This window comes from Larus michahellis, chromosome 4 (assembly GCF_964199755.1).
Source record: "Larus michahellis chromosome 4, bLarMic1.1, whole genome shotgun sequence".
In the NCBI taxonomy this organism is placed as follows: Eukaryota; Metazoa; Chordata; class Aves; order Charadriiformes; family Laridae; genus Larus; species Larus michahellis.
In genome coordinates, this window is record NC_133899.1 from 58,661,117 (window position 1) to 58,684,453 (window position 23,337).

Below are 23,337 nucleotides of genomic sequence, written 5' to 3' on the forward strand. Positions count from 1 at the left end.
GGCTCACGTCCACTCTACGTGGCCAGGTTTCGTTCTTTCAGAAGGAAACAAAGGGAAAGCCAAAGAGGAGAAGGGAAGACACATATCCAAGCTAATGTTCCAGTCCAGAAACTGAAATCTCAGATCCAGAGATGGCCAAGGGTGTCCTTGACCATAAGTCAATTTTAACTACCAGGCTAAGACAACCCACAACAATAATAAATTTCACCAGGGAATCTGTACTGTATTTGTAATTTACAACATTTCAAAGGCCAAGTTAACAAATTGAAAGTTAGTTTCTATATCACTGAATGTAACTTGCAACATTATGTAAAGGACCATCACAAAATTCCATGTGCTTCAGTAAAATAGTCCTTCAAGGCAGACCTAGTGTGAAATTCACCACTTATTTGCGTCTTAATTACCAAGACATACAGGGAAGATTGACAAAACGTGCCTAATACACAGAGAACAGCAGCAGCAAAAAACTCCAATTAAGCACATACTGTAATAAATGAAAATATCTCAGAGAATTTCTCTTAAAATAAGCGTGACTGCTGAACATGAGTGCCTGCAGCAGAAGCAGCAATGAGATTAGGGTACTCCTTGTCAAAGACAGTTTGAAAATATTTGAAAACGTTTAAATGTTTGTTGAAGAGGAAGACAACCTGTACTAATTCTGACACCCATATACATGATGGTATATATTGTTACATAATGGCAAATATGGGAATGATAAATTAGTAGCAGGAAAAAGAGTGAGAGCATTATCTTAATGCAAGTCAAAAAAAGTAGTAAAGAGCATATACGATTTCTTAGTACCACAAAGTTTTTCCCTGGTATTTCATAAAAGAAATAATCAGTTTCTTTAGGAATTCCTCTCACATCAGCATATTGTATTCTGGCATGCAGCTGGCTCAAATAACTTTTAACCTCTGATAAATTATAAACTTCTAAAACATGCCTCCCACACCCTCCAAAGTTATAGCTGCACATCCTTTCAGTATCATAGAACTGAAGGATTAATTTTTTCTGTACACAGCAGTTCATTTAGGACATTAAAAGTCACTGTGGCAGTATGCTCTACGTTTTCAAATTAAGAGATTTAATTCTTTTCTGAATCTCCTCTAACAAGAAACAAGGTCCATCATCGTTATTGCTGATATTAATCAGCATGACAGAATTAACAAGAATTGTAAGGAACTGTATTTTCTTTTTAGCTTTTGTAAATAGGCTGCTTAACTCAGTTAAGTGCCTTTTGACAATAGAAATTGTTTCTTCTCACATTCTCCTTTTTCTTCATTTCAGCAAACTTCCTGCAGAGAATGTTGTTCATGTCATTCTTCAAAACCTTTCTGAGAGGGTCTTGAAAAATCCACACAAATACTGGGCTTACACGGACAAATGGAGTTTACTGCAGCAAAAACAGCTAAGTGTTTATTTTGATTATGTTTGTGGTACTAATGTCTGCAAAGAATATACATAAGAACTCAAGAAATCTGTTATCTGCACTTACAGAGAACAGAAACACTGTATTGAGGGGACGTTCAGAAAAGGGAGAAAAAGAATGATAGTGCAAATGACTTTAATTGCAATAACTAAAATGACAAGCATTAAGTTATGGCTGTGTGACTACTGCCATACTGTGTGAAGCAAGCTTAACTCACTAATCAAGCTATAAAAACCGGCCATATAGATTCTCTTAGACTTCCTATTTGCGAAATAAACCATGCTTGCCTAAAACACAAAGGCTCAGTATCCACAAAAGTAGCTTAAGCAAGTTTGCTTTATTGGCTAAGCCTGAACCCAGTTAGTCGTCAGAACGTAACTGAGGAGCTCATTAAACCTTGGTGTCTGAATTGCTTCAGATGACGTGCCTATAACATTTTTCTAGGGATCAGCTGCAGCTGATAGGATGAAAGCTATTGGACTTGCATCTTCTTACTGGAAGATGTGCTTCTGTGTCGTTCTTGACTGTACTTTTATAATGAGTATTTATTCCCTGGGTATGTCTGGCATACAAGTATTTTCATACGCTAATCTGGTTCTGCTAACTTGCTCCATTAAATACGATTTTAATACTTTACATATGGTCTAGTCTTCATGAACTACTTGCATGTTTTCTTTGTTTTAGAGGTATCATATAAAATTTTTGAAGGTTTTCCTGGACAGCATTCTGGTTTCTATATATCCCATTCAGAAGTGCCTTAACGCACTGCACTGAAACTCAAAAATCTCAGAGCTAAAGCTGGGGCACAAAAATTGTCGAGGGAGTCTATGATTATACAAACAAGCCTATATTTTGGCTTATACAAAACAACCCTTAACTATCATCACATCCTAGAAAGCCTCTGCTCTGCGCTCTGTAGGGATTCCAGCCAGCCCTTCTCTTCATTCCCTTCAATTTAAAAAAATGAAATACCTTATTACTACCATTCCCAAAGCCTTTCTATCATTGTTTTACATTGACTTTCTTAGCAAGAAAAAATCCTAAAGCTATTTTATTTGGAGAGATTTCTAGATTCCCCCGACACAAGTAGCTGCACTTGCAGTCTGACTTGGGGGATCACTGCCTGTCTGTCAAAACGCTACTCTCTTGCTTTACAGTCCTTGGAATGTCAGAAGTATGGCACATTTTAATACAATTTCTAGTAAGACGGGAATTAGTATTTACCAATATAAAGAATTTGATTGGAACTTGGTAACACTACGCTGGTTTAACAAGTCACGGCAGTTCATAGCATGAGCTGTCAGCCGCTAGTCCCGCGATGATGCGCTTCAGGTAGAAATTATGCTGTAAAATAACAAAATTGAGATAAAGGCTTTGTGTTATTTTAGTAGTAACATTTTCACAGATTCCAGAACTGTAAAAATTCCAGATTTGAAGACAGCAGATACTGAAAGTTTTCAGTTTCACCGTACTACAAGACAAGGAAACTTAGCAGAGCTGGCGAAATATTAAACTACCAACTCTGTAAAGATCTTTTTTTATGGAAGAGATGGCCAAAGAACAGTTTCTTGTATTTTTTGATCAGTTAGAATGAAAATTAGGAAATCTGTTTGCTTTCCATTTGCATTAAACTAAGCCCTCTGACATTATATTAGCATTTGATTAGGAATGGAAAAGCTCCTTACAGCTTAGAGCATGAAACTTGAAAATGGTTGAATTAAAGTCATTATAACTGTACCTTAAAATGAAACCCTATGCTGTTCATTAGAGACAGCTAAACTATTTTATGTTAAAAAACAAACTCTGCCTACTTTTCTATTTGCAAATTCTCTGCATGATCTTATGAAATTTAACTCTACGTGACTGCCTTCCTTATTTCTTGCATGACAACCATGAATCCCTTTGAGGGCCAAGGGGGTCCAGTCCATCATTTCTTCACCGTGACATTTTGCTTTCTGTGCCTCCTGTGTTCGCTGCATGACTCCCCTACTGGGTATCATCTATGGGCAGTGGTAAGTCTTGTTTCTAAAAGTACTTCTCATCCTATTCCACGTTGTTCTTTTGTAATACAGTCTCTTTCACCACAATTGACATTCCCAATGCTTGATTTCTAAATTCCAAGAGCAGGGACAGGAAAGACTTTGAAGAGCTTTTTAATTTCATTCAGCTGAGTTCGGAAAACAGCTCAAGTTTGGCTGCCTAAACTACTATTTGCAGTATGAATTCCCATAGCATTGCACAATACTACTATTTCTCATGCTTTATTAGGATTTATCTTTTCCTTGGGATACTTTTTGCGTGCTTTCAGGAGGGAGGGCTCGCGTGTTTCCAAAGGGCAGTTTAATGAAGGCTGACACTGACAAGGCGCTCTGTGTGGCTCTGACACAGAGATGCTTTTGTTCCTTGCGCTAAACCAGAGAATGTCAGAGAACTGTTTGAGCACGAGGCAACAGCCGTCTTTTCCTCACAGTTGCTGGCGCCTGTGACAAAAGGCACACACACACAGCATTCCCCCAAATACCTTAAACTGGAGTCTTTCGTTGCATTGATACAAAGGCATTCAGCCTGAAAGCTGGCAGCTTCTTGCAGTGCTTGTAAAATCCAAGTAGGAAAGCAATGAGATTTTACTGCTGCCTTTGCCCAGCTCTTCTCTGGTGTCTCTCTTTCTCCAGAAATTTCAGCTTTGCAGGCAGTGTATGCTGCACACCAGGAAAGACTTTATATTGCTAGAGCAGGAAGGGGAAAAAAAATACTAACATAAATAAGTGTAAAAAAAAAAAAAATCTTTCTCAGAAGTCTACTTTTGTTTCTGATGCTTTTAACAAAAGAAGAAATTAAAAATGTTTCCATTAGAATCCTGACATCTACTAGAAATAAGGAGATCTGGGGGTTTATATTCTCAGATCTCCATTCTATTTCTGCCCATTAATTTACTTTGTACTACTTCCATGCCTCAGTTTATACCTGTATGAAAGAAATTTGGTATTTCTCTTTGAATTCTTGTCACAGAAGGGTGAAAAATACTACATTCAAGATAAATACCATGTATTATTACAGCTTCAGCACAGACTTTGCTGAAAAACTTTTAGCAAGATTAAGGAAGAGACAACTAGGTTGGTGACCTAGCACTATGAATTTCTGACTATCAAATCTTGTCCTAAATCCTTTCAGACATGCTGAAAAACCTTCACTACGACTTCGCCCTTGTGATGTGAGGTATCTGCATTTTGCCTGCAGTGCACGTCTACATCTTCATCTACAGACAGTAACAAACCGCAGCCAATAAATAACGCAACAGGAGATGTTCAACCCCCAAAGGGCAAGGGCTAAAGATCGTACTTCATGTTGGCCTTAAAAACCCTGAGAGTTTAGCTGTGGAGCCACCTTTTAGGATGAGGGATAGGAGAAAAATATGATACTGAATATGGAAAGACTGTACAAAAGTGGGAACTAGGAAAAACAGTTGGAGTAGTAAGGGAGGCCATAAATAACCTTGCACGTTTACTGTGCCAGACAGAGGAATGGATTCAATGAAGCATATGCAGTAAATGAACATGAACGCGTAACCTCTTCCTTCCCACCTCCTTTTCCTCTTTCAGTGCCATGGCAGAGACTGCCATATAGAATAGAGACTTCAGAAAAAAAGGATTTTAAGCTAACACCTACTAAATTGAGGTAATTAGCAATAGCTAACAGTTAATGATGCTTTCCTCAGGAGCGGATGCTAAGAGTTATGAAACCTTGGCCGGCAGATAAATGCTACCTTTCTCAGCCATCTGTCTTACAAATGATCCTACATGTACAGCTATTATTTCAGCCAGACGCTGGCAGCTCTGCAATTGTTCATGGCCTCAGTGAAGAATAGTACCCGTCACGCAGTCTGAGTGCTTCGACTTTTAACAGACCTGTTTTCAGCATCTCTGAAACGCTGAACAACTGCACGTGGGGAAGCAAGAGAAAAGAAGAGGCAAGATAAAAACCAAGGGTACTCACGTTTCTCTAGACGAAGGTTTAGAATCCCTCGGGACTGTCCCGAAGAAAGTTTGCTAGAACTGGCTGCTAAAATTGCGGATGGTTCTCTACCCACTTGTGAGAAAACACAAATGGCAAGCCCTCTGCTCTCCTCTTCCCGGGGAGCTGCATCATCACAGGGCTCACTTCGCATCACCTCTTCTGACTTCCTCCTGTGGTGACCAGGAGTCTCCAACCCTTCCCTCGGTCATGCCCACCCTCACCTCCGAATTTAGCCACTGTTGATTCGCAGCACAGACAGTGCTTACGCTTCTTTATCCCTAAAGTGCAATATTGGGATGCTTCTGACTGAGCTAAGCTGTCTTACAAACCTCAACCAAACAAATGTCGGCCATCTATTATTAATGCTGAACGCCTTTTATCAGAGCCCCAACCGCACCTACAACACTAAGGATCTCACAGCTGTCATAAATATTTCCAGACACTCGGTTTAATAAAACTCATAAAGGTTTTGGAAAGAAGGAGTCTCATTAAAATCTTACTACTACCCACAAGTAAATGCACTTGGTGTAGAAATCCTTATTTTCTGATCATGCTAATCCAAAGAAAGCTTTTCTGTATCTCTTCTTTCTGAAATAGGAATAGCCCCCCCCCACCCCCCCCGATTCGGCTAAAACCAGCATGTTGATTAATGTTAGTTGCATGTGTTGAAAACTTCCTTTTTGATACAGTATGAAACACTATAAAAATTTTCCGGTTTATTTTTATCACATTTCCTTTCTGTTCTATGCAGAACACAACACTTCAGACAGAAGAAAACTCTTTGTTCTCCCATCTTTAGCAGCAACAGAATTTCAACAAAACGCAGGCCTGAACTCCAGCTCCTCTGCAAGTTTTCACCATTTTAGCTACCCGAGACCTGTGCAATTGTTTAAAATAACAATTAGAATTTTGTTACATGCCTATTCTCTACACGTCTAAAGCCCCCTGACTGCCTTAGCTAACAAGCTTATTTTTATACCCTGAATACTTGGCCTTAATGATGAAGATCTGCCGTACTACTATGCCTCCATGTAACAGTATCTTTGCACTCAGTTTAGAGTTGCTCAGTCATTGTGAAAAGAAATAGTAAATTGCTTTTTGTGCCTGTAATCCCTAGTCAACCCCTGCTAAAGCTAACCACTATCACATTAATTATCTATTTAAAAATGTTACCACAATTTGGATTGCATGAGGGCAACAGCAGCCAAAAAGATAGTAACTCAAATAATAATAATAAAGAAGTATAATTGAAACATAAATATAAAATACCATACAGTGCTTCCAGATGGTGCACAAAACAAGCTGAAATGATGTGCTATGAAGTGGATCCTGAGGTTTCAGAATAATGGGAAAAATTAGTGTTTATATAAGTTCACGTCATTACCCCACCGGTAGCTGACCACTGCCATGAGAGGCTAATTTTGAAAAAAAATTAAGCAATTTTTAATCTGAGACAGTGCAATCCTTAGCGAGTACTGGACAGGTCTAGTGATCTGCTCACTACTTGGAGTGGCGCATACTGTCACTGATAGTGTGGCTTGCAGCTGAAGGTGACTGGCATCTTAGTTTGATTTTCTCAGTCAAATGTTATGCCTTCAGGAGCATGGCAGCAACAATACTCTCCAACACACTCAACATACTAGCGTGTCTTCTACTTAGAAATCCTAATATTCACGCTTGAGCCTCTTCTGTGACTCAAAGATAACAAACAAAACCCTATCATCTTTGTCATAAATTATACACAGCAGCAGATTAGGCCGATGATTCATGAAAATGGTAAGAACAAGAAAAAAAAAGCCAACATGGTGAAAATGGTCTAAAAAACGCTCAGAAAATGAACCATTTTCTTTTTGTATTCTTACAGGATAAACTTACAATAATGATGGAAAAGAACAGCTGAATTGTTATGTATAAACTACAAGAAAATGCTGTTGCATTGTTTGCTTCTGATCCACCAGAGATCTATTTATTTTCCTAAAAGTTTCATACAGTTTGGGCACTGGGCACATATGGCATTCAACATCAGATGGCATACATTGTGGCAAAATTTACCCAGTAATGCAAGTAACTTAACTAGTTGACGGTATTCGTCAACAGGACATTTTTGAGATTAGGATCTGAGGGACCATGTTTAAGCCTGAAAAAGAGAGATGTCAGCAGCCAGTTCATATTCAATACGATTCTTGTGCAAGTAGCTCTCGCTGGAATATATGGGATTGCTTCTCTCTGTGTAGAACAACTTTACCTTTATAGTTTTATTCCCACAGGGCAATTAAAATTGCTTTTGGTTTGATAAAAAAATATCAATAAAGTTAGATGACCAAAAGAAAACAATAAAGATGTGAGAATAAGCATTTTATAGAAAATTGAAAGCAAAATTAACACCAAAGTTCTTCTTAACCTGTACAGCCTTTAGGCAGGATGCTAACTTCAACCTGTGTTAACTGTTGTCTGGAATCTGCTTCAGCATGAAATCCTTCAACCTCGCTCCCGCTACTTCTTTTTTAATTACAGTATTCTTTCTCTAGAAAGTTTTCATCATTACAGTGGGAACTCATTTTTATTCAGTTTTGCTAGAGTGAAATATAATTCTGCTAGAACGAAATATAAAAATATCATTTACAAATAATTTCTATTTTGAATAGACCAAATAGAGGGATAGATAGAATAGATCAAATAATCCAAGGACAGTTTTCTTTTCATCACAGTTAAAGTATTTAATGACAAAACCAGGGTTTCCAGTAATGACTCAAGAGAGCAGGTCCCACTTTTTTCCCCAGAATGGCACAAAATAATTTCTACATCTTTGAGAACTTTCAAGAAATTGGTTACAACAGATACCAGCAAGTATTACAATTCTGGCATATCATAGCAAAACCTACCTACCTTTAAGATCACTTTTCAGAGAGCATGTTTTTGTTAATATTTCACATAATGCACAACTTTTGCTAGACACAAAAGTAGCCTTTTAAGACAGAGTTTGCAGTACAGTAGTCAAGTCTAACAATACATTATTTTTATTCTTTGCAGGAATTTAAAAAGATAAACTATTGATGTTGTTACAATTTACAAATACATTCGTTCATATGAAACATTAACCTGAATTATAGTATATGTTATGTACATGACTATCTAATAATACTAGGTTGTATACACTACAAGCTAAGTTCCAGAAGGAAATTGCAACGCTCTAAGATTTACCTTTGGATAGACATTTATACACCTCTGATTTTTATTTTTTATTTCTAAAAACTACCAAATCTTGTAGTTTGTTAACAAACAGCAAGAACAAAGTAAACACAGACAATCCGCTTTTCCTTCATCCAATAACACTAGGTTACTTAGAATTCCCATACTAAATGGCTTTTGATGGCTGGATAGAAGTCCTGAGTTATGATACATAACACAATACACTTAACCGGAGGATATAAAAACCAAAAAATCTGGAAAACTGTCAGTGGGACTAAAGTAATGTTTTAGAACAGTTCAACTCACGAAAGGTCTGGAACTTAGCCGTGCAACTGTGACCTTGTCCTGTTCAGCTGACATTCACGTAAACACCTGAAAACCTATGCCTTTTCATCTGAATTTACACAAGTAATTCTTTTCAGGTTTATCTGATCTGGGTTTTAGACATTTCTTCTAAATTATTGACAAGCTTAGGAGACCAGCTAGATGGCAGCAGTTCAAAACCTATTCCTTCTTTCTCTCAAAAGAAAGACTTGTGAGGTTAGCAGCAGAATATACTTAAAAAAGTAAGAGTGAAAAAGATGACGACAGAAGATAGCTACGTGGTCAAAAGTGTACTCCCTGACAGATTTCTAATGCAGCTATTTTAAAAAAAAATAGCCTAACATTTTATCTTTAGCAGAAATTTAATTTCTAATGAGGGACTGTTTTCCTGGTTAATTCGCGGAAATACCCATAATCATTACAATAGCACTCAGAAAGCTACTGACATGTCCAGGGCAAGCATTAATGGTACCAGAGCTCAACAGAGTGTTCAGAACCCACGTTGTTAATAAGCCTGTTCTGTTTTATCACAGATGTAGCCAAATTCCTTTTCAGTTGACGGTGCTGGATGTAGCAACTGTTAGAGCTGATGCTAAGTAGATCTACATGATCGTATGGTACTACACGGGTGAAAAACTTACCCCTTCTCTCAATTCCCAGCGTGAAATTAAATAAAAAGCTTCATATAAAACAGTTTAAATTACAGGGAAAAAAAAAAAATAGATGTAAAGTTTGAATGCAACTAGTTAACCAGACAGTGTCCTCAGTTCAAATGCAAATGTCTTCCTAAAGCCAAGCAACGTTTTACAAAATGGGTATTTCCAAGAGACTTGCAGTTACTGCAGCTTGCAGTAACTAAAATATTCTCAATTACTACAGAAGCTTTTATGTCTCTTACAAGCACTGCTCTGAGGATTTTAGTCTGCTTAAAGTGTCATTAATAATGCAAAAATCTTATTCTACATTGTAAATTAAAACTACAGTACATTCATATAATGCCAGCTTCCTGGCTTCTGGCTTTCAGGTAAGATGAGGGCAAAAAAAAAAAAAAAAGGAGAGCGGGCATCTTCAGAAGATGAAGGCTGAAATTTCAGCTAGGATTTCTGTTTCTAGCTTACCAGTTAAAAAAGAAAAAACAAAAACCAAAAATAAAGAAAGTGCACCATTTTTTTCTTTTCTTTTTTTCTTCATTCTAGAAGTGTATTAGAACATCACAAAAGTGTTAAGAAAACAGCTGTGAAGGAAAAGAGTAACCTACTTATTTTTGTAAGAGAATACAGTGCACATATTGCATATAGTGAATACAGAATGAAGTAGGGAGTCACCCTTCCAGTGATAATATATATTGAAAATTGAGACCCAAACTAGAAGTTATGACTCTACTGTACCAAGACATGCTTTTTGAAAGCCTCTATTTTAAAAATCAGACAACTAGCGAACACAAAAGTCATTCTAATCAGACAAATTTCTGAAGTGTTTCCAAAAAGTCTTACTGTAGAAGTTATGAAAAACAGAAGACTTGGAAAATAGTGCATTCTCATATTCTCAGGCTTTTGCATTCTCATTTACATAGGCCTTTAGCCACAGAATCACAGGTAAAAAGAAAATGAAATGTTATTTTATACCAGATTGCTAAGGTCTAGATTGTGTTTGAGGCACAGCTATGTGTGTACAGATGTAAAAATTACGTTTTTCTTCAATTTTGAAACCTCAAGCATACATTCTGTAGGTTTCATTATACTATTCAAATAATCAATCCAGAAGGGAAAACAGGAATATTCAAAATGCAGCACTGGTAACAGATTCCCCTATGGAATTCAGATGTGCACTTCTGAATGCTGGTGACGGCACATACAAAACTTCCTACATTGGACAGAAGAAACAAGTTTTTCTGTTTCCCAGGACAAAGCAGTCTATTCTCCGCTACAGTTACAACCCCAGGTGTTTAATTCCAACATTCACACTCTGCTGATGCTACATAAAATGAAGAAAAGTATACCCCTTTGCATTTTATTTCCACACATACATCCGCAACCAGTTAAATAATTTGCTGTACAACTGGGGAAGAATATTACTATTTTAATCCTGATCAGCTTGTCATTTGGTCCATTTCCCCTGTTTGCTTTCACTCCTGTAACAACTGAAATACAGGTAGAAAGTACTGCAGGACTGTGTAGCAATATTACAAAAGAGGAACAAAAGTAAGTCAAAAAGGTAGAAATGCAACACTTTTTCCTGCACAGAAACTGAAAGAATGCATCTCCACTGAACTGGAAGAAAAAAAGCACACAGAAGTCTGGATCTCCTGTAAAAGTTGCTGAATGTAGCCTTTTCAGTTTCTCTCCGGAGGATTTCAACTTTGGGCAGTATCTCAGCATTTGTGCTTCATGGCAAGCTGAAAAAGAAAGAAAAAATGAATTAAAGAGATATCACATGTAATGATAGCTGTTATCAAGCTAATGTGGCTAGTCTGGATCAGAAAAGTTTGTAAATTCTCCAAAAATGCCTGAAATCCATAACTTCCTTGCACGTAGCTATGCAGTCGTTCCCTTGGCTATGCTGAGGAGGCAGGATTTATCTGCTTTCATAGCTGTGTTTCCCAATGTTCCATTATTTTGCTATCCGTGAGGAGGGCTAGAGCAAGACGCTAGAAACAAAGACAAGCTTAAAAGAACAGTCATTTAGACCTAATGACTTGCATTGTTAAATACAATCAGAAATTCTAGATAAGTAATTTAAAACACCTGTTCAGCACCTCTGCTGCTACATAATGATGAAAAATTAAGGACTGATTGCTGTTCTACCTCCGTGATTACAGACTACTTCCATTTCAAATAATTCAAAAATGGACTTAAAACTGGAAATGAGAGGGAGAAGAAAGAGCTGAAGTGAGTTTATACACTCTATAAAATGTGTAGACAAACCAAGCAAAGAACTTGGTTTTAGGCTCTGTATAATAAAAAATTGGTTATCTCTAGATAAGAGCATGCCGACAAAGCTGAGATGAGTGAACCCTCTAGGAAGTTACCTAGAAAAGATAACTGATAGGGGCAGGTAAAGTTTTCTCCTTTGCTACCAGTGAAATGCTGATCAATAAATGACTCAAATTTAATTGATGTAAGCCTTTGATACTTAAGGACCTGGTCATTAATATGCCATTTAAAAAAAAATTATTATTTGTAGAGATATACTGGAAACGCATTTCAGCATGAAAGAACTCCAACCAACACTTTCCTTTCTCCCCTCAAACAATAATATTTTTTTTCAGAAAAATGTGTCTTTAGCAGGCAAGTTTGACAACAAGTTTTTGTTATACAGAATCCATAAGTTTGAGCTCTTGTGCAGTCACCAATGAAGGGAAGGAATTTTTCTGGAGTCAAACAAAGATGGTGAAGAAGGTGTGATACGGAGGATTTGATAGATACCCTGAACCAAGTTCCAGCTTTTACACAACTAAAACCAGACTCTGATAGCCAAAACAGAAGCACTCTATGAGTGCTATTGTGTCTGGTGCAAACTAAGTGGGGTTTTTTGCTGGGTTTTTTTTTGGCTTTTTACAGGTGACTAAGATATTTTTTAAAGATGCTAGAAAGAGCATTCCTATGCCATGCATCTTCCACTGCCTCCATTACACGTTTTCTATCTTAAAATAACCTGACACGTAGCTGAAGGAGAATCATAGAATCGTTCAGGTCAGAAAAGATCTTTAAGATCTAGTCCAACCGTTAACCTAACACTGCCAAGTCCACCACTAAACCATGTCCCTAAGCAGCACGTCTACACGTCTTTTAAATACCTCCAGGAATGGTGACTCAACCACTTACCCTGAGCAGCCTGTTCCAGTGCTTGACAACCCTTTCAATGAAGGAATTTTTCCTAAAATCCAATCTAAACCTCCCATGATGCAACTTGAGGCCACTTCCTTGTGTCCTATCAGCTGTTATCTGGGAGAAGAGACCGATCCCCACCTTGGTCTACAACCTCCTTTCAGGTAGTTGTAGAGAGTGATAAGGTCTCCCCTCAGCCTCCTTTTCTCCAGGCTAAACAATCCCAGCTCCCTCAGCTGCTCCTCTTAAGACTTGTTCTCTAGACCCTTCACCAGCTTTGTTGCCCTTCTTTGGATATGCTCCAGCACCTCAATGTCTTTCTTGTAGTGAGGGGCCCAAAACTGAACACAGTATTTGAGGTGTGGCCTCACCAGTGCCACGTACAGGGGGACAATCACTTCCCTAGTTTTGCTAGCCACACTTTCTGACACAAGCCAGGATGCTGTTAGCCTTCTTGGCCACCTGGGCACACTGCCGGCTCATATTCAAGCAACTGTCAACCAACACCCCTCACAACTTCCTTGTAGTCCTCCTGATTGTCTGCCCCTTCTTCCAAAGTTCAAACTCTCTTTTATTTCACGAGTTCCAGCCAAAGCTCTCCATTCAGCCAGGTGGGTTTTCTTCCATGTCAGTGCATCTTTTGGCACATGGGGATGACCTGCTTCTGCACCTTTAAGATTTCTTTCTTGAAGAATGGCCAGCCCTCTTGGAGTCCTTTACTCTTCAGGAATGCCTCCCAAGGGACTGCCAGCCAGTCCCCTGAACAGCCCAAAGTCTACCCTCTGGAAGTCCAAGGTAGCAGTTCTACTAACCCCCCTCCTTACTTCTCCAAAAATTGAAAACTGTCATTTCATGATCACTATGCCCAAAATGGCCTCCAACCTTCCCATCACCCACAAGTCCTTCTCTATTTGCAAACAGGTCTAGCAGGCGCCTTCCCTAGTTGCCTCAGTCACCAGCTGTGTCAGGAAGTTATCTTCCACTCACTCCAGGAACCTCCTAGACTGTTTGCTGTATTGTAATTCCAGCAGACATCTGCTAAGTTGAAGTCTCCCAAGAGAACAAGGGCTAGCAACTGTGAGACTTCTCCTGGCTGCTCACAGATTATTTAATCTACCTCTTCATCCTGGTTGGGTGGTCTGTAACAGACTCCCACCACGATATCTGCCTTGTTGGCCTTCCCCCTGATTCTTACCCATAAACACTCAGCCCTGTTGTCACCATTGTCAAACTCTGGACAGTCAAAACGCTCCCAAACATACAGGACTACCCCACCGCCTCTCCTTCCTCGTCTATCCTTTCGGAAGATTTTATAGCCATCCAGTACAGCACTGCAGTTGTGTGAGTCATCCCACCCTGTTTCCATGATGGCAACTATATCATAGTTCTGCAGCTGCCTAACAGCTTCCAGCTGCTCCTGTTTGTTGCCCAAGTAATGTCCAGACAAACAAATTAAGCTGTAAGAGAAATCTGTATCCAGTCATGATACCGTAGTGGCAAAATTAATTATGGGCTGACAATAATTCAAAGTACTTTTACTGTTTTACTGAAGGCAACTCTAAAGCAACCAAAATGGGAACCAAATGGCAAAGCAACCACAATGGGATTAAAAAAAAGCAACCAAAATGCTTTGCTGCACGAAGTGTTCACAAACACTTATAAGTTAAAATTGGTGCCTTTCTCTTCACTGTCGCTGTTTTGCCAGAAAGTTACAATTTTGCCATTTAAGAAACACTCAGCTGGACTTCACTTTCCTGGTTTCACTGGAGTCATATATTTTCTTTTCTGTGCCAACAACATGTAAGATCTGAGTAGCAGCTGCTCCTCAAAGACTTAACCAGAGGAACATTAACAATAAATAATACTGTACTTATTCCTAAATGCTCCACCAAAACACACTCTTGCAAACCAAAGCACACCACCATAAAGCAACAGCCTCTCTAACCTAAAACATTCCTGAGTGGCTGCCATATGCATTTTTGTGAGATAACAGTAGAGGAACTGCAGGACTACAGCACCTCTACGACAGAATTCAAGAGTTGGGGCAACAATACAGGAAAAATTGCACACAAAAAAAATGTCGTAAACCCCATTTTACTAAGTTATCCTTAAGATCATTAAGAGGACAAGTATTCATTTAGGGTCCTCTAAGAACTAAACTATATTTTGTTTTCTTCAAACAAGAGATGTTATTTTATTGTTAAAAAGACAAAACCCAAGCGTTTATTACAAATCCTTAACTATCATCCACTGCAAGACTGTCAGGCTCCTGTTTCAGGCACCTGGTAACTGGGATAGCTTCAACAGCACGAGGCCTCACACTCATCTGGGGAAGACTGGTGATCTGTGGAACTGGACTGGCAGGAAGATTTCATAAATCTCAGCCCAGCACACAGTCCAAATGGAGATGATCTTTCTCTATTCCGCATCACTTAGACATTTCCTGCAGAAACTGTTCTCGCTTACTGCTACAGGGATATGTAAACTCAAATGACTACGTACAAAATCCTGATTGAGAATTTTTCCATAGTTTTTTATTTGATTAAAAAAATAAAATACTTGTGGATGTTTTTAGCTTCTCCACCATTCCTGCCATGTTTGCTTCCAATATTTGTTTTGAATTATTACATCAGGATTTTTTAAACTTTTACTTCTAAATATGGTACAGCACAAGCTATCAAAGATGGTATTTTTATTACAATACCAGATCCTCTAATCCTGAGATTTTTAAAAATAAGATTTTCCTAATAGAACACGTTGAAAAAATTTATTTCTGTTCGCAGCAAGTCTTCATCTGTGGAACTGCTGTTCTGCACACGAGGAAGATGAAAGGGCAACACAGACTAATGAAACCTATTCAAATCTTAACCAAGATTCATAGCGACCCAACTATCAGAGGCATTTTTCATTTTTGAACTCCTTACCAAGCAGCACTCTACGCTTTATTCTAAAGCGGCAAACCTTTTGCCACCTATCCTAGAAGCAGTGGTAGCTGCTCTTTAAGGTTGGTTTTCTTGGTTCACATAGTTATCACCACTGGGGGAGGGTGGTGCTGGAAAGGTGGCGGTGTTAGATGGAAGAGCAGGCTTGTACCATACTCAGGCCACTAAGATGAACCATGCTAATCTAAATGGACCACAAAGTAGAGGATTATCCCAGGATTCTATGAAAATAAGTTGTTTTGTGACATTTCAAAGACTACATAAGACAGAAGCTTGTATAGAACTGCAAGATATCAATCCAGGATTTCTAGTGTTAATGCAGTAGGAAGACATTTTTTGGTATAAGCATGATAAAGCCTAGACCGTGCCAAGCAGCACAACTATCAAACCTGCATGCTAAAATGGTTGCTCACCTTCAGAAAACTTTTTATTTTAAAGCATTCTGTCTGCTGTGGATGTGTTACATAGCCACCAAATCAAATGCTGTGGATGCCTAGAATTTCTTTCACAGAGATGGAAGCTCAGCACTATTATGCACAAGCAGAAGCAACAGGCATAGCACTGTCAATACCTTCCACCTAGAACAGGGAATGTCCACACATTTCTGAGATGGAACAATTCCTCAAAATCCTGATAAATAACATTTCCAGACATAAAGAGATAGGTTTTTACAAACAGACAGTCACAGAACTATGACTGCTTATCAAAGGGGATTAACAACAATTTCACTATGCTACCGCACAAAGTATGAGGAATAGTACCAAACAGCAGGGGGAAGATGGATTTGAAGTATGCTTCAGGAAGGTGAAAATACGTAATATGAGTTCGGGTGGAAATGCAGCAAACCTCAGATATATACACAGAAACAGTTATAAACCAGAAATCTCACAAGTGAGGAACGGTATCAAGAAAAACAGCAAGCTGTTTGTAAACAGTGACTGACTGCAATTCTTTCAAAAACTTCCTCCTCTCAAAAGAAATGAATGTGTGACTTTAACCTACTAAGAGCCTTATCCCACCAAAGTCTTACCTTGTGGGCAGTTTCTGCAAACTGCTGAGCGCTGTTCTTCAGCTCCTCTGTCTTTTCTTCTGCTCGACCTAGCCTTTCACCACGCTCATTCAAAGCTTGACTTGCCTTCTGTACTGCGCTTGTCACACTGTCTGCTGCTGAATGGAGTATGCTGTTCCCTGCAATATCAAAAGAAAATATTAGAACACCCAAACATATGCATGCTTCTGATGTGTTATCTGCTAGTTTACCACCTAGTTGCATTTTGGATAGTGGAATAAATTATTGTTTTTTTCACTCAAACCAGATTATTAGCAAATGAAAACAGGTACCATATGGAAACATAATACTTGGGGAATATAAGAAAGCTATTCTACTAAATCAATGAAACCATTCGCAAGTGCGCACAGCTTCTTCACAACACTCTCATGTTAATACAGATTAACTTTCTTTGGAATTTACACTATTTCCCTAGATAATAAATGATTGACACCACAGGACACGTGTATGAATTCACCATATTTTTCCATATTTTAGTTATTATAATAATATTTCATTTACAAGTGCACCCCAAAAGCTATTACTACAGTTATTTTATGCTGCGCTTTGACCCTTTTTATGCTACCTTTGACCCTTCTCCACATGGAGAATCATCCACGTTACAAGTGATAACATACTTTATTTAAACCTTAGTATTTGGAGTCCCAGCAAGGCTTAATATCTTCTAAGCCTTTAGCTTTATGATCCAGATCAACTTATCAGTGTCTCTGTTTCTTCTCTGGCACACAATGTAGTACTTTCTTCAAGTTTTCAACAGAACCAAATTTCTCCTCTACGTTTATCCCTTTTAAATGCTCTCTTTTTTCAGTGCTCCTTCCTACACTGCTTCTCACAAGAAGGGATTGTCCTTTTTCTGGAATGAACTGCTGATGAACGTTTATAATAAGAACAACAGTACAAACTGAAAACTCCAGAGAAAGTTACATGTTATCAGTATAAACTGGTATGTATTAAAATACACGAAGGACCAAAAAAATATTATCTTGTCCTATCCTTGAACCTTTTCAGCAAAAAGACTAGTAAAAATTCAGCTTTTTTGCAATACAGTAGTGCCTCGGTGTCTTCCACAAACTTTAAAACTTAATCTACCTTACAGGGAATTCGTTATCTAGGAATTTGTTGTCTAGATATATAAAAAGGCACTGCGAGAGCCAAGACACATAGAGTATTAACCACTAGGCATGCCATTGCTGACCGTTTTCTAAACTGCCCCAAATATTGTAATAGCACAGAGTCTTTTTTTCACAGCATTAAAACCAAACATTTTTAAATGAATTATGCTGGTAAAGGTACAAAACACAAGAAGCTGAACTGAGCACTACAGCAAATCTGCTGTTAGAGCAAAGTCTGCTGTTCTTATGGACATAAAAAGTCAAGAGAAAATAAACACAAAACTACTGCTTTTTATCATTAATCTGAAAAGTGTGTCTACTTCAAAAATATTGCCAGGTTAAAAAATAAATCCCAAACATTAATTCAAAGAGTTATTTTGCTATTAGTTTCAGTAAGGAAAAAGAAGAACAAAAGACCCGTTCAGACTCATTTTACAGATAATACTCCTTTCCTTAGAAACGGCAAACAAACAATGAAGAGTGAAACTGAAGGCTGCCCCAAGTATCCTGTGGAACAACAGTACAAGCTGCACATGCGGGAACTCTTGAGATAAAAAAATGCCTTCAAACTTTATTAAAGTAAAACACAACTAGTACCAAACTGTGGAGGTGGGGGAGGAACCCAAGAATCTACACACAATGACTCATATATGATGAGTCAACATGAGAAATACTAAGCAAAGAGCACCCTGGCCTCCTGTATACCAATATTGTTACATTTTTCTCATCAGTAATTAAAAATAATGGATGTATAGGGTATGGAACAGCTACAGGTTTGGGTTTTTTTTCCCTATTGTTGCATGGAACAAAAGAGGCTGCATTTAGAGAAGGAAAATACTGAAGAGATGAATATCTGAGAATACTGTGAGTTGGAATTTGCAGAGACAGAAACGAAACTTTATCTTCTCAAGTGGTCTCTCTCCAGTCACTGGGAGTCTGATAATAAAATTGAACAGCCTTAAATATTGTACATGTTCTTCAAGATTTTTCAGTCAATTGTTATTTTGTTCATAATTTGCTTGTTTAAAGCCAGTTCTTAGGAGATTATTTTGGCTTCTGTTCAGGTAGCTTTTCCAATAAACACATGTACTGGGCAACACCACACTGGAAATAGTTTCCCTTTTTTGGTGGTGTGATCTAAAGGCTTTAACCTTTAGATCAGTACAAATCAGTGTCAGTTTTCTAGTATAAGAGTTCTGAAAGGTCTCAACACTGGATTAACCCTGTTGTTGCTTTACACAGCAGCTTCTGCTGAATTCAAGGGCAGCAGGATACATGGAAAGTTTTATAAAACTAAGCATCTTCTCAAGTCTTAAGGTGTACTGGGAATTTTCTATATCCCTGAAAATATCAGGATTTGTGGCCAAAGATTGATATCTATTTCTCCACATTGTTTTCATCAGAGAAGAACAAACGTGAAAATTCGGTACAATGACAGTAATTGCTTTTCTCTATAACCGACACAATATTGTGTTCTCTCCAGGTAAGATCTGATGTATTTTTCTATGGCCAGTGACTTGTAGAAGTTACTATTCTGAGACTGTTTTGGAATAACTACTTTTAGGTAATCTTTTCCAATGGAATGTCAGTAAAACAATAACAAAATCCACTCTAATCTACAAGCAACACAGAAACTCATGTGTCAGTAGTCTATTGAATTTCATCAGTGTATTTCTAGAGCATGTGTAGGTGGTGGCTGATATGACTGACTATACCTCGTCCTTGTATTAGTATCACTGCAAGAATAGCAACACTTGTACTGGATGTATTGGAGAATCATTCCTATGAACAAATCACCTACAACCTACAAAATTTTTAAGCCATTCTTCAGGAGATAACTATTGTGATTCAAGATCTCCAGAGAAGTTTGTTCCACGACTGAACAACAAAACTGCCTGAATTATACATACTTAATGGTAAACTTATGCCAGCCAGCTGCATTGAACCGCTGAAGAAAAAAATGTGACATCTCTTTCCTAGAGTCTAGAAAGTCTGTTTTCCATCTTTGCTTACACAACTGCTATTAGTCACTTCCCCTCATAGACAGCCCACCCCATGAAGAGTCTAAAAGATTTCAGGACTTCTCATCACAAGCTCCTCAATGGAAGACTTTCGACTGCTTTTCACATACATCTGCTCAGGAATGAGATTTTATAACACTTCAAGATGAGATAAACATGACCAAAATATGGGTATAGGTCAGCTGATGTTGCTTTTAGTAGGAAAGAACTCGCATTGTTCCCATGATGTTCAACTCCAAGGGCCTGCAATCTCAAATTCTGCATGGTTACAGTCTTCACTGTAAGCAGAAAGGGTCGTGTGCTTGCGCTCCTGCTTTTTCTAAGGTATACGGAGATTCTCCCATTTTTGGAGCACGTGTATCTTTCTATAGCTCTGTAGAACAGATCCCAGTGGCTGAGACTACAGACTCTTCTTTTTCAAATAAGCATGAAAGGAAAAATAGGGAAGTTTTCATATCTTGGCATTTTATTAAACAACTTTTTTGAAGTCTCTATTAAGGGCAAGCACACACCTTTTTGCTACCTAAGAGTATTTGCAGAGTCACTGAGTAAGTGGAGCAAACGCTGCCAGATAACATGGAGAACATATGTATTTATACTGAGTTTAATATAAAATATTAGGTTAATATTAATTTCTAGTATCAACCAAACATGTACATTTAGGCCAACTTCAGTTTGAAACTAAACAAATGAAGTTTAATTCAGTGGGATTCTTCGGTTTAATTTTTTTTTTATATAAAAGTACAGCAACATACTGCTAATTTTTTTTCAGTTACTCAAACAAGTGGCTTAATAAGGTTGCTTCTAATATAGCTTTTCTTCTATAATACTTTTTGTCTTATTATCTGAAGTTGCCTACCCAGAGGAAAGAAACATGGAGATTTCCAAATCAATCAATAGCTACACAGCTTGCTAATCCAATTTGCTAAGCAAATTATACATTTTATTTTGAATTTTCTGTGGTGAAATATAAACTACTGGAATTAAACTCCCCTCTCCCCTTAAAAAATTCAATTAGTGACCTGTATAATAATATATAACGTTATTGTTGCCCAAAGGTGCAGAAATTGCAGAAGGGCAGCTGCACTTGGGTGAGTGCTTTAGACCAGTGATCCTAGCCATGTTACTTGCTTATGGACATAAGAATTAAAGAAATAACACTTCTCAGGAAGCACCACAGCTCCACTCAGACTCATTTTTAAATTTTTAGTTCTCATGCTCACAAGCTATACCAGAGGGTCTTGCAGCACATGAAATCAGGTGACATTGCTTTAGGCCTTTTATCATGTACAAGAGAAAAGTATATCTGTAACCCACCATACCCAGCACCTGAAAGATATAGAGATACTATCATCAACCAGCATGGGAACTGGTCTATTTGTTGAAGAAACTAATTGGTCTCTAGAGATACAATTATTTAGTTTGCATTATTTGTTTCATCATATGTTCATAAAAGGTTCATCGCATTCTCTCTTAGCCATATCAAATGTATTGTGGTTCAATGCAGAGATTATATCTGTACATTAGTGGTAAGACTCTACAGTGACTGATTTGTAAATGCAAGCAGTTTTTAATTGTATATGCATTAATGCAGCATTTAGCAACTACCTTATTTTGAGAAGGCAATAAATGCAATTAGCTACGATAATTAAGAAGTTCCGCCTATCATATGACAAGTTATTTTTTATTTAAAGAAAACAGGTATTTATGGTTCCCACTGAACTGCATAAAACTGGACCTATGTCACTGAATAAAGCTTAAAAGCATAATGACAGTCAGTTAAAGTTCATTAACAAGACCACCTCCATCACAATTTAATTATTCTATATGCCTACACACGCTATTTACACTCAGATATACTGGTGCCACTAAAAGGTCAACAGAAGTTTGGAAACATCGATTGCAAATACAAAGAGTGGCTTTTTTTCTCCTTCACAATTTTGTGTTTTGTTAACTACCTGTGCACTCATCACTTAAGAACCAAAAGCACTGAACAATTAAAATATCAATATAAAACTAAAGGACTTCAGGGAGAACAGAAAAGTGCTTATCAATTAAGAATGAACATATCCTTGTGAAAGAAGGAAGCATCATAGAGATGCTTTTTGTAGAGCAGGAAAGTGGTCCGAAGAAGGAAAGCGGTTATAGTATAGCATTATTTCTCTTCCCAAGTTACACCTCCGCTGTTTAGTTTAACTCCTCTATTTCAACATATCCTAACCAGAACCACATAAATTAAAGAAAATCAAGTAACATGAAAAACAGCAGACCACTAGCTGACAAAAACCTGAAAGCAGCACATGAACAGAATGACTTCTGCAGAGCACAGGGAATAAAATTTAATCAAGTGAAAAAGATGAGGTCTTTAAAAAAAAAAAAAATTACCTTAATTACCTTAAGGGTTCAACAGTTCAGTATTTTTATTGCTAATAAGCAAGGTGTATTCAAATTTCTCAGTGTGGCTTGCAAAATCTTAGAGAGAGCTGTATTACAAAAAACCAAATGCTTTTTCTGGTTCTGCAAGGGAGTATAAAAACTGTTTCCACGGACAGCTGAGTAGGATAACCTTTCTTGCCACAGTTGGAAGAAAATGGAGGTATTATCTCTGATGCTAGTGTCCTTTTAGCTTAAATAGTGACATTAAACAAGATAAGGGCATTAGACTACAAAAAAAAAAATTAATTGATGAGATCTCTTGATAATGAGAATACCTCCTGAGCTACTGAGATTCTCTTCTGTTTTATTCAGTACTCCATAGCAACGGTGTCAAGTGAATTATTCATACTTTTGAACAATTAAAGTAATATAAATGCTTTTATACACACAGATTATTTGTGTTGACTGAAAAGATAAATGTCCTTTCAGATACTAAAAGAAAGCTACATTGTGTAGATGATATGTGAAATAATATGTTATTTAAAGCTTTACAAGTATCACTCTGTTGGGACACCTAAGTAAGACCAGATTCAAAATTGGAGAAGAAGAATCAAAAAAGATTTTCTCCTCAGAAAATCTGACAAAGAACAAGAAAAGGAAGAAAAACCCTGCACATAAGAAGTGTTTCTTAAGAGTCCATGCACTAGACATAAGAAACTGATCTTATCAAATTACTGATTCAAATTTCAAACAGTAAAATTAGAAAAATTCATTTGACATATCTTTGCTTCAACTTATTGTAGGAATTGGTCTCTTATCTTTACTTTGCTCAACATGTTGTTAATCCTTGGGGGGCGCTGAGGAGGGTGAGGCAGATTATGCTGTTACTTTTACTACATTTTAAGCAAATATCTTCTTACAGTTAAATCCTGACAAATTAAAATCAGTATTAAATATTAATGATAAATATTTATAGTCAAGATTATTAACCTAGTATATGAAATACAGGCCAAGCCCACAGAAATTTGCACCTT

The 23,337-nt window shown here is 37.6% G+C and overlaps 1 protein-coding gene across 4 annotated transcripts in view; it reads right to left on the bottom strand.

Moving 5' to 3' along the window:
• Window positions 1-8,134: 8,134 nt before the first annotated feature.
• The window catches only part of STXBP6 (syntaxin binding protein 6), a 153,780-nt gene continuing 138,577 nt past the window's right edge, over window positions 8,135-23,337 (bottom strand). For all 4 annotated transcript variants that reach the window (XM_074585045.1, XM_074585044.1, XM_074585042.1 and 1 more), the window contains 2 exons: window positions 16,756-16,913; window positions 8,135-11,351 (listed from right to left, as the gene is read on the bottom strand). In XM_074585045.1, coding sequence (XP_074441146.1) covers window positions 11,328-11,351; window positions 16,756-16,913 — 182 coding nt within the window. In that variant the 3' untranslated portion in view covers window positions 8,135-11,327. The remainder of the gene's footprint in view (window positions 11,352-16,755; window positions 16,914-23,337) is intronic.